The 12889-nt window shown below is 39.4% G+C and overlaps 1 protein-coding gene across 13 annotated transcripts in view; it reads right to left on the bottom strand.

The window, feature by feature from the left end:
- Positions 1-12889, bottom strand: part of CDC14A (cell division cycle 14A) — a 210407-nt gene that overhangs the window by 47304 nt on the left and 150214 nt on the right. For all 13 annotated transcript variants that reach the window (XM_060412161.1, XM_060412179.1, XM_042251431.2 and 10 more), the window contains one exon: positions 8804-8942. In XM_060412161.1, the coding sequence (XP_060268144.1) occupies positions 8804-8942 (139 nt within the window). The remainder of the gene's footprint in view (positions 1-8803; positions 8943-12889) is intronic.

The following is a 12889-nucleotide window of genomic DNA, read 5'->3' as shown; positions in this document are numbered from 1 at the left end:
GGAACTTCCTGACCCAGGAATTGAACTCGCATCTCTTATGCCTCCTGTATTGGCAGGCAGGTTCATTACCACTAGTGCCACCAGGGAAGCCCAGTATCTATGATAAAACAGAATAGTCAAATTCTGATTTATGGGTCTAAGAATAAAAAAGTTCAACCACAACACTGACTCCTTCAAGATAACTTCATTCAAAGTGGAAGCTCTACTGTGCAAAGATAGAACTCCCTGTAGGGTCCAGATTTAAGCTCTGCATTCTTACTCTCTTGGGAGGAAATTAAAACATAAAAACAACAATACATCATATGGGTGCATGCGCATATGCTAAGTCACTTCAGTCATGTCTGACTCTGTGCGACCCTGTGGACTGTAGCCCACCAGGCTCCTCTGTCCATGGAATTCTCCAGGCGAGAATACTGGAGTGGGTTGCCATTTCCTCCTCCACATCACATGAGTACCCACAAGTAAAAGATCTCTGTGAGCTAAAAGTCCCCATGGGAACTGTATGCCTGTCCTGCAAGGACCCCTTCTAATGAATGAAAGTTTTAATGGATCACAACCATTAAAGAAGTCAGCAGACTACCACACAGCAAAGATTCAATCAAACATTAAATCATAAAAGCAGCCTGATCCCATCTATATACTGTTTATATTCTACAGGCTCTCTCTGAGAAGGATGAGTTTAGACTTGGCTCAGTAATAAGAGTCACGTTTGTGCAGCATTTTAAGAACTTTGAGGATATTTGGTAGAAGACCTATTTTGGGTGCAGAATAGTATTTTTAGCTTAAGAACATGAGCTTTTAGTAGAAGAAAAACACTTGATGGTTGTTTTGCAAATAGCTTTACTTATATCCTAGAAAAAATTTAAATATAAAATTTTAGACCACAACAAAAAAGATGTCTTCATCTGCCAGTACATAAATTCACCAGCCTACAAGGATGCTAATAAACATCTTTCTTACCACTCGTGACATGAGAGGAAGGTTTCTTCACGGCATAGAAATCAACACCTGGACATATTTTGGTGTTCAAGGACTAGAAGAATGTGAAAAACAGCTTTCATAAAGTCACAGATTTAGAATTAACATTACCTAAAAAGCACTGATTGGAATTTTCACTTCTGAAAGAATACAATCCCTCTAACTTGTTCAGTCATTTTTGACAGGTGAAAACCTATCAGAAAACTTTTTAATCCTCTTCTTTCTTCCTTAATGAACGTGTTACTTATTCATGCTTTTGCGTCATCATTGACATCACGCTCTTCATTTCTCATACCATTAGTCAGACTTCAAAGCTCTTCATCTCTCATATATTAGTCAGTCCTCAAAGCTCGAGATTTATCTCCCTGAAAGCCTCTGGTGCCCATCTCTAACTCTTCAGTCTAACTTGTAGCCCCTTTGACAAGTCCCCACCTGCTGGATTTTAGCAGTCTCCTTTTCAGCCTCTCTGATTCTAATCTCCCTCCATTAAATTCATCTTATACATTGCTGCAGCCCAATCTTCCTTAAATAACATGTCAATCATGGGACTCAACTACATCAAATATTCCAAAGTAGAAATATGATGAATAAGAGAAGTCTGGAATACCCGAGTGCACATTAGGATCTATGTACCTTACTGTACATATTTACTATCTACACAAATCTACACAATGTGCACAGATGGATTAGTTTCTTGCCTGCACAAAGCTGCTCTCACAAATCACCACAAGCTCAGCGGCTCAGAAGAGCACACGTCTACTTTCACACCGTTCTGGATGTCAGGAGTATATCTTCAGTTTCACTGTGTATGTGCGTGTGCAAGCTCAGTCATGTCCAACTCCTTGAGACCCCATGGGCTACAGCATCCTCTGTCCACGGGATTCTCCAGGCAAGAATAATGGAGTGCACGCCATGTCCTCCTCCAGGGGATCTTCCGGATCCAGGGATCGAAGCCTCATCTCTTCTGTCTCCTGCACTGGCAGGCTGGTGGATTCTTTACCACTTGTGCCACCTCAGCTAAAGTCAAATTGTTGGTAGGATTGGTTCATTCTGCAAACTATGAAGGGAAAATCTGTTTCTTTGTCTTTTTCAGCTACCAGTAGCTGCCCATACTCCTTGGTGTATGGTCCCTTCCTCCAGCTTCAATCTAATCTCTGTTTCCATCATCACATAACTTTCTTGTCCGACTCCTCCTGCATCCCTGTGATTACAGCCAACTATCAGAATAATCCAGAATAATATCTTCACCTTGAGATCCTTTACCTGATCACATTTGCAAAGTCCCCACTTATAAGATCAAATGAGGTTTATTCCAGAGATGCAAGGCTCATTCAATATTTTTTTAAAAATGTAATTTACCATATTAACAGGCTAAAGAAGAAAATCACATGACCATATCAATCGATGCAAAAAAAGCATTTGACAAAATTCAACACTCACTCATGATAAGAACTCTCAGAAATATAGAAATAAAGAAGAACTTCCTCAACTTGATAAACCTCCAACTAATATTGCATCACGAATGCCTAAATGTTTCCCCCGATCAAATTGGGAACAATTCTTCAATTTCTAGGTGGTGCACCAAGGGAAGAAAAAGCAGTAATAGACATAGAGATTGGAAAGGAAACAAAATTCTCCCTATTTGTAGATGACACATATGTCTACACAAAAAATCCCCAGGAATTCACATATGTATTTTCCTTCTCTCTCTCTCTCTCTCTCTCTCTTAAATTTCAGGATACAAAATAAATATAGATAGAAAATGAACTGTATTTCTACATATGGGCAATTATTACATGGAATCTGAAATGAAAAAAGGTATCACTGATAATCACTTAAAAAATGAAATACTTAGGTGTAAATCTAACAAAATAGAACTGATATGATTAAAGCTAAACAATGTTGATAAAAGAAATCAAAGAAGATAAAAATAAATGCAGAAATAAATGCTGGGTTTATGGATTGGAAGATTCAACAACAGTAAAGATGTCAATTCTCCCAAAACTGATATAGAGATTTAACACATTTGTACCAAAATTGCAACAAGGTTTTTTTTTTTATAGATAAGGACAAGATTATTCTAAAATTTATATAGAAAAGTAAAGGAACTGGCATTGCTAAGACAGTTTTGTTAAAGAAGGAAAAATGGGAGGAATCATTCTTCTGTTAAGGCTCTCTACATACGTACAGTATCAACAGAGTACAGTACTGGAGGAAGAATAGACCCATATATCAATGGAACAGAATAAAGAACACATATATCAATGGAACAGAACAGAGACATAAATACGCCTATCTAATTTTTGAAGACCCTGATGCTGGAAAAGATTGAGGGCAGGAGGAGAAGGGGGGTGACAGAGGATGAAATGGTTGGATGGCATCACCAACTCAAAGGACATGAGTTTGTGCAAGCTCCAGGAGATGGTGCAGGACAGGGAAGCCTGGTGTGCTGCAGTCATGGGATCGCAAAGAGCTGTCATGACTTAACGACTGAATAACAAGAAATTTTTCACAGAGATGTAAAAGCAATTTAATGGGGAAAAAGTAACCTTTTCAACAAATGGTGCCAGAACAACTGGAAATCCATGGGAAAAAGACAAAATGAAGCTTGGCCTAAGTCTCACATCTTACACAAAAATTAACTCAAGATGAGTCGTAAACTTAAGGGGATCTATGACTAATCAAAGAGTTCTTAGATTTGGTACTAACAGCATGAGCTAAAAGAAGGAAAAAACTAATAAATTCGACTTCATCAAAATTTAACTTTTACTCTGTGAAAGATCCTATTTAGAAGATGAAAGACAAGTTACAGACTGAGAGAAAATATTTGCAAACCATTTATAAGACAAAGGACTAGCACCTAGAACATTAAAGAATTATCAAAACTCAATAATAAGAAAACAAATAAAGAATAGGCAGATTTGAACACATGCTTCACCAAAATATTATAGTCTATGTCCGATGCAGGATACAGAATGCTTGGGGCTGGTGCATGGGGATGACCCAGAGGGATGTTGTGGGGAGGGAGATGGGAGGGGGGTTCATGTTTGGGATCGCATGTACACCTGTGGTGGATTCATGTCAATGTATGGAAAAACCAATACAATTTTGTAAAGTAAAATAAAGTAAAAATTAAAATTAAAATAAATAAATAAAGATGGCAAATAAGTACACGGAAAGTTGTTCGTTATTATTGATGATTACAGTTTTAATGCAAACTGAAAAATGATCGATTATTACACACCTATCAGAATGGCTAACAGAAAATGCTCACAAATGTAAAAAGAAATTCATTCATTCAAACACTGCTGGTGAAAATGCAAAATGATACAGCCAAACTGGAAAACAGTTTGACAAGTTTCTTATAAAAGTAAACAGGTACCATACAGTCCAGTAACTGCACTCTTGGGCACTTAGCCAGGAGAAATGAAAACTTATGTTTGAACAAAGCTGTACATGAAGATTTACAGCATCTTTATTCATAATAGCTGAAAACTGGAAACAGTTCGGCTGTCCTTCAACAGGTAAATGGTTAACAAACAGCAGAACATTCCTTCCCTGGAATGCCACTCAGCCACTAAAAAGAACAATTATTGATACAAGCAACAATCTGGAGGAATCTCCAGAGAATCATACTGAGTGAAAAACACCAAGTCCCAAAGGTTACATGCTCTATGATTCCATATATATAACATTCTTGAGATGACAAAATATATAAAGGAAGAACAGATTGGCAGTTGTCAGGAGTCAAGGAGGGGATGTGGGCAGGAAGGAAGGGAGAGTAGCTATAAAAAGGCAACCTGAGGGATTCTTGCAGCGATGGAAATGTTAACTGTATCTATATCTTAACTGTATCAATGTCAATATTCTGATTTTGATTACATTAGAGCTTTGCAAAATGGTAGCACTAAGAGAAAATGGGTAAAAGGTACACAGGAGTTTTCTGTCATTTTTCACAACTGCATGTTAATGTACAATTATCCCAAAGTAAAATTGTTAATTAAAAAAGTATCTGTATGTGTGTGTGCGTATTGTAGTCAGATTGCATCACTCCTCTGCTCAAAATCCTCTGCTTTTTCTTAACATAGTGGTTAAGGGTGGTGATTTTTTTTTTTTTTAACATTTATTTGTTTGTGTCAAGTCTTAGTTGAGGTGTGTGGGCTTAGTTGCTCCACTGCATGTGGGATTGTAGTTCTCCAACCAGGATCAAACCTGCGTCCCCTGCTTTGCAAGCCCAATTCTTTACCAGGGAAGTTCCCCTCTGATGACTTTGCATCTCACCCAAAGAAAAGTCAGACTCCTACAAAGGCCTAGCAGAATGTATATTCTGACCTCTTCCTCCTGGCCCCATAAGCCAAGGTGGCCTGTGGAACAGTCCAGCTCAGAGGCTCAGCAGCTGTTCCCTTGGAGGGAAACCCTTTTTTCAAGAACACCCACCAATTACTCTCTCACTTCTTTGAGGCCTTTCCTCAAAAGCCTTCAATGCATCCCACCACTACCATGTTATTTAAAACTGCATTCTCTGCTTTCCGCTATTCTTCTGTGCTTCATTTTTCTGTATCACACCGATCATGGTCAGAGAAACTACAATCGCTCAATCTTGTCTGACCCTTTGTGGCTCCATGGACTGTAGCCTGCCAGGCTCCTCTACCCACGGAACTTCACAGGCAAGAATACTGCAGTGGGTTGCCATGCCCTCCTCCCGGATGTCTTCCCCACCCAGGGATGGAACCTGGGTCTCTTGCATCTCCTGCATTGGCAGGTGGGTTCTTACCACTAGCACCACCTGGGAAGCCCATATAATTGATACATTTGTTTATTAGCCACACAGCAAATCAACTTCCCCCTGCCCCTACCAGCACCTTCTTCTTCCTCCCCTCCCTCTCATTCTTTTTCTTCATCTCCATAGGTCAGAAATTACTCTTTTACTGCAACATCCCAAGTGCAAAGAACACTGCCAAACAGTGGCTTTCAACAATTATCAACTGTTGCTGCAGGAAGGAAGGAATAAAGGAAATGAGGGAAGAAAGGAGGGACCTCTGTAAACTGGGTCAAGGATGACATGGACAGATCTGTCAAAGGCCACTGGAAAAAAAACTTAAAATCAACAGAAAATTATAACAGTCATGTTCAGGATGGAAAATTATTTTAAAGTTCCATCATTAGGAACTTAGAGAAACTTGTTAAAAGAAAGTAGAATCATAAATGAACTCTTTCCCTCACTTATAATGATTTATACATGATAGAGGAAGTAAATTTTATCAACTAATATAGGCAACAGGAGAAAGGTAAGAGGAAAACTGTTACTGCCATCAAATGCAGCTTAGGAAAAGGCCTGAGGTTGTGTACAGAATGCCTGGAGAAAGGTCTGTTAAATAAGCTTTCCCGGCAGGATATTAGAAACAGGGAATGTACTGAACAGAAGTGTCTGGCCTCCTAACCCCCCAGGCTCCCTGTGGCCCAGCACCTCCCCTTCCCCAGTGGACCACAACACTGCCCTGCAGAGCAGCAGAGATGACCTAAGTACCTCATGTTCCCCTCCTGCCCAGCTAAGCAAGTGGCCCAGTAGAGAACCTTCCGTATTCCCTTGGTTACCAGACCCTATAGATTGCTGGGTAGAAAGTCATCAGATGGCTCATATAGTCAGGCCTCTACTGATGATCCATCCCTCTCTAAAAACTTTTCAGAACCAAACCCATCATGGCTCACATCCTGGTTTACCTTTGTCATACCAGACGATCAACCCTTCCAGACCATCCAACATCAAGCAGGCCCTTACTTGCCAATGACCCTCTCATTCCCATCCCACCCCCTCAAATCTAATAATATTATTTTATACATAGACTCTGCAGAAAACAGAGAAGGAAGGAAATGCTTCACAACTTGTTTCACAAAGACAGCATAACCCCGATACCAAAACTTAACCAAAGTATTACAAGAAAAGAAAATCACACATCAATGTCCTTCAAACGTACAGACACAGACATCTTAATACGCTAAGAAATATTTGCATGCCAGATCCAGTCATATGAACAAATAATGGCACATCATGACCATCCTGGCTCTACATTCAAAAGATAGATGCAATTCACATTGTTGTTGTTTAGTCACTAAGCTGTGTCTGACTCTTTGTGACCCTGCGGACTATAGCCTGCCAGGCTCCTGTCCATGGGATTTCCCAGGCAAGAATACTGGAGTGGGTTGCCATTTCCTCCCAAAGATTTGGGGATCTTCCAAACCCAGAAATCAAACGCTAGTCTCCTGCATTGGCAGACGGATTCTTTACCACTGAGCCACTTGGAAACCAAACTTAAAACTTATTTGTTGTGCGCTCCTCACACTAGAAACACTAGCACCCTGGGAGGAAGGGACCCTGCCTGTCACCTACACTGCTGCATCCTCAGAACCAGGAGCACTGCCCGGTGAGAGTGTGCACCTAATGTATCTGTTGAATAAGTGAACGTCACTAACGACTAAACTGTGTCTTCCAAACAATGATTTTAAGAGATGGCCCAAAGATCCTGGTTTAGGAATGTCTTTTGTATTCTAACTGTAAGGCCATTTATTCAACTTTAGAAAGTAATTAGTATAAGCCCCTGGCAGATATACAGCACCAAGTCCCCTGCTATAGGCACACATAAGGCAAAATAGTGGAAATCACTGGCAGGGAATCTAACAAAAAGAAAACTCTGAAAGAATACAATTCTTTTATTTGTACTAATATTCACAATATTCAACCTAGAAATTGTCTTCTTAATGGTCTTGTTCTTGAGTATTCTTCCCTTGCGTCTTCATTACACTTCCACCTCATTCTTTTAGTCTAAGGTATAGACTAAAAGCATTTATTTTCCTATCACTTTCTCCCTCTGGGATTGGCAACTTAGGTAACTCCTCAGCCAGCTCAAATTCTTTTAACCATTTGAATGCTTGTAGCTTACTTACGGCATATTTCTATGTAATTCATGATCATTCATTTCTCAGCAACATAAAATCATTTAAATGGGAAAGGAATTATCTGAAAAAGAATACTATTGCAAATAAATCCATCCTAGAAAAGGAAAAAATGAAAGTTCAGTATAAGGCACGAATTGGTAATATTCTAGAGTTGGACCTAAATTAGCTGGTGCTAATTTTATCTCATTTTATTAATGGGTAAATTAATGGTAATTTCTGAAGTTGTAAAGTAAAGGGAAACTAGAAAGGAGTGTACCCGTACATGTTAAACTTCTCCTCCTTGCAGGCTGGGGTTTGACAAATAGTTAATGAATGAGTGAATAAATGAAAGGAGGAATTTATAAGTATTCTAAATAATAGTCATAAAGCTAGTTAGTGGTACAGCCAGGACTAAATCCCAGTTCTCTCCCTTTCCTCCTTGGTTACTCGTAAGTTGCAGCTACATGAACAGGGTAGTCAGTTGTCAGGGGAGCAGCAATGTCGCTGAAATCACTGACTGACCTTAGTCTTGTGTTCTTTTCTCATTCTGCTTTTAGACGTGCAAACAAAAGAATGAAAAGTGCCAAGTGGGATGATATAAGAAAATTGCACTGTAGCCAGATCACACATAGAAAAATGACAGAAAAGAGGTAGGCAGAGATAGCTCTGTGATTTTCTTCTCACTCTCACCTGATCTAAGAGATATAAAAGGTACAAAGTTAGAATGCATTAGCTGTCAAATCAACAATGTTCCATTAGACTAAGGCTCAGCCTTCTCTAACAATGCAGCCATTTCACAGCCACGGGCTTGACAGGGTCCACAACTGGGCAACAAGAGGCAGAAATAATCAGGAACAAGGACACCGTGTAATAATGGAGACAATATACTTACTCTTCCAGGAAGTGTTGCTGGGGTCCTATAATAGAGCCGGGCCGGCAGATTCTGATCCAAGCGATTATTTCTGCATGCGTAAACCTGTAATGTTTCATGACATAACAGGCTATCAAGGTCCCTGTTCTTCCAAGACCAGCTGTAGGAGAGGGGAAAAGAACAAGAAATACAAAATTCAGCAAATACATCCATAAACATACTGAAATCATACCATGTCCAGAAATTGCTATGGTTTGAAATACAGTGCAAGATGTTTAAACCCAGGCAATAATGTAATGCTTTTTACATGACCAAGGGCTAAATAATAATTCTAACTCAAGAAAAAACACAGATCATATGATCAAAATAAACATATGGAAATATATATATATATATATATATATATAATATATATATATAAAAGAGCAAGGGTCTTGAAAATTATGGACAGTTCAACTCCCAAGGACCTTTGAGAATGACTGCCTTTGTGAGTATTGCTAAGGCAATGCTGGTTCCAGACAAGCACTTGCAAAATATCAGCTGTCAGGTGTGTCTCCACGCTCCCACTCCTTAGCTGCAGTCCAGGCTGAGATGAACCTTCAGTTAACAGTTTGTGTGTATGTGATGCTAAGTCAGTAAGTGTAACTGATTATATTATCATGGTCATTGTCTAAACCTATTTAAATGGTGAGGCTTTTTTAAACTTATTGTAGAATAAGAAATTCTAGAATCAAATAGAACAATACCATAAGCATCATCTGACCTCCTCAGCTGCCTAGCCCAGGACTGTTTCAATACTATTTCCATTAGGTTGTCCTAACTTCTATGTAACTCTTTCAGAGACCAGGGTTCATTATTTCCTCAGCCAACACGCACTGATGGAGCAGCTACTACCTGCCAGGTGCTGTCCTAGAAGCTGGGGATAAGGTGATGGATAAAACACACACCGTCACGGCCCTTGTGAGAGCATGCAGCCCAGTGAGAAAGAACCAAGGCAAAAGAAGTGCTCAAGTTTCATTTCCTGAGGCTCTGGCATTTTTCAAAAACTTTTGCGTCAGGATATTTTCCTGATGTCAAACCCAATTTCTGTTATGTAGGAGAAATTAATACAGTTAGAAATGATTGTCAAAGAAGTACTGGTTACTATCATGATCAAAACATTCTTCAAAGTGTTTTCACAAATTGTGCTATTTTTTTCCTCTCTCCAGAGAAATAAAAGTGATAGGACTTTGCATTTAAACAATTCTTTTAAACCTACACTGGCTTCCCCCTTCTCCAAAATACTCAAAAATCTGATCAAACTATAAAGTCTTCAAATACGGTGACTGCTGTTCATACCCCAGAACTGAGGGCCAAGATACTAATCAATTCGCTCATATTAGCATAATAAATGACTATGGAATTCGGGACTAAAATTCCCTGGGGATCCTGCTGTCTATCGTCCCAGAGTTCTTTCCACTTTGGGCTCATCTGCTCAGTCACTCCATTCAACAAATACTAAGAACGCTGAGTATAAGACACCGTGACTGATGCTGGGGCCAGAAACATGAAGACAAGCAGGATGCCTGCTCTCTTGAGATATACAGCACTGAGCTTATTTATAAGCATTTTCTAAATCTTTCCATATCTGGCTTCTTGGAGTTAAACTCAGCACCATAAACTGTTATTTAAGTAACACTTATGAGTAAAGCACTACGCTGAGTTATTTTTCCACTACTTAATCTCTTGCTATCATATACTCTTTTTCTTATAGAATGACAGAGTGGCTCTTTGTTTTCAAACATTTGATTCAGCTGGTCAAATGTTTATTGACTGATCGTCTACCAGCAACCCAGGTCAGGGCTTTGCTCAGAGGTTAAGAAGATAAGCAAGTAGAGGATATGATTTTTGACCACAATACTTTATCACACAGTTGTAGACACAAGAATAATAACCAACAAGCGAAGAAATTAGGTTTAAACTGAAGCTAGGCGCTCAGAGAAAGGGAGTGTGTGAGTTGTTGGTGTCTTCAAAGAATGTGTCATTGACGACAAGGACTTCAGCTGACTCTAAAGAATCGGAAAGTTGCAGACAATTTCAGCACAGGGTCCAATGAGTGAAAGCCAGATGGCCTGGAGAATGTGTCAGTGTGTGTTGAGCGGAAAATAAGGTCAGATGGGTATGGAGGGGCCAGATTAAGGGGCACCTCTGAGTCAAGTGCAGGAGCCTATATTTAGGTGAAGCAGGTTATCAATTGTGGGCTGAAGGCACCAAGGCCTGCTGAGTTATTTGGGATTCTCCAGATTCGGGTGCACAGCGCTCCATCTGCACACTGATTAGGTCACACTTTGTGCATATATGTGCTATTATTCCTCAAATATATGTAGACGAGGCTCTAATGAGCAAAATTCAGCTCATTTAGGAATTCATGACATTATCAACAACTATTAATAATAAACATATAGCCATTATCCTATAAATATCTGATTTTTCCTTTAACCAACAAAAAGCCCTAAATAAAGCCACCATATATTTGGGGACAAAGAAATTGACATGATAAAAGCAGCTGGGTGAGGCAGTAGCATCCCTCCGGGATGGGAAAGGTCAGAGATGGAAGCCAGAGAGAGGAGCAGGAAGGCTGGGGCGGGAGGAAGGCTGGCTGCCAGGCAGAGGCAGGGAGAGACAGTGGTAACAAGGAAGAGCTGAGTTAGAAAGACATTTTGATTGGGTCACACGGAAGGTGAAAGGCAACTGATACTTTTAGCCTAGAAAACTGGTACAATGTCATCCATGAAACCATGCGGTTAGAAAAGGAAATAGGGGGGAAAAAAAAAGAAAAGGAAATAGGAGAAAGTTGGCGGCTTCATTTACATGTTTCAGAATCTCACCACTTCTAAAGCAGGAGTCCTTTTGTAGCTTTTCCTATCATTTTTCAAATAATAAAGACAATCTTCTCTAATCTCCTCAGCATTTGGAAATACACAATTTTTCAGCAAAAAAAAAAAAAATCATGTCATCTAATGGTGTAACACACAATTATTTAAGTTCCACTAAGAAAAAATTAAACTATGATATGCAATCATTTTAAGATCCATCCTAGTCTCAAAAATGTGAAAACGTAAAAAGGTATGTCTCTAAATTAGTGTTTTTCAATCTTAGCCCAGCCAAGAGCCTCTCTAGGCATTTTTTTTCCTGATTGTTCCCCATGAAGTTTTACTGTCACAGACAGATCGCATATTTCTATATGTACTGTGTATAAATCTGTTCTTTGCATAGAAAAGGAAAATGTTTGTTTACCACCCCAAAACAAATTTTTCTCCCTTGAGGGTAGTATCACCTGAGGTTGAGGATACATATCAAAAATGCAATGAAATTACAATCAAGCTCAAGTTTATGGATGCCTAGCATTCCCTTCCCATTAACTCTTCTAAAAATTATGTTTACACTATTTTATTAGATAAGGTTTGTGTATGTGTGTGTCCTGTTTTCATCTGAAGTTCATTTTGCCCCCAAACATCAACATTCTTTAGAAAAGAGCAAAGCTTAATCGTGGTCTCAGTAGGACTCTCTTCATTTAATATAAGATTTATTGGCTTTCATGTTTGTGCCCAGAGTAAATATTTTAGGTTTCTGCAGAGCTGTTAAGTCCTCAGTCATCTGACAAGACTGCTGTACAGGTAATCATTTTGACAGAATACAGCTGGACAGCCTGAGGCAGGAAGCCCAGTCGGTTTCCAGAGCACTTCTTTTCAAGTCACCAATCTGGGTCTCAGCCTGGGGAGAGGATGGCCTTCTCTACAAGATAACACTGTCTCCCCCTGCATCCCTCCCATACAGGAGGCTACCTGCTCCCTTGGTTAGGCTCTTCATCACACAAACTCACAACCAAAAAGAAAAGGGTGGCACAGAAATTTTTCAAATTTCTCTAAAACTAAAAGTTACTTCCCCCTTTTAAAGAGTCTATAATTTAGATCTATAAAAAGAACCTACTTAGCACTCAATAGTCAGGAGCTCTTACCACAACCCAACAGAATAGGAACAGTTCACTAAGTTTCTATAAAAACTTTAACAAATTTTTTAAAGCATTCATAATTAAAGGGCTCCCTGGCACAGGGAGAGAAGATGTTG

Source organism: Ovis aries, chromosome 1, assembly GCF_016772045.2.
Source record: "Ovis aries strain OAR_USU_Benz2616 breed Rambouillet chromosome 1, ARS-UI_Ramb_v3.0, whole genome shotgun sequence".
NCBI lineage: Eukaryota > Metazoa > Chordata > Mammalia > Artiodactyla > Bovidae > Ovis > Ovis aries.
The sequence above is the reverse complement of the archived record's forward strand: the minus strand, read 5'-3'. Positions and strand labels throughout refer to the sequence as shown.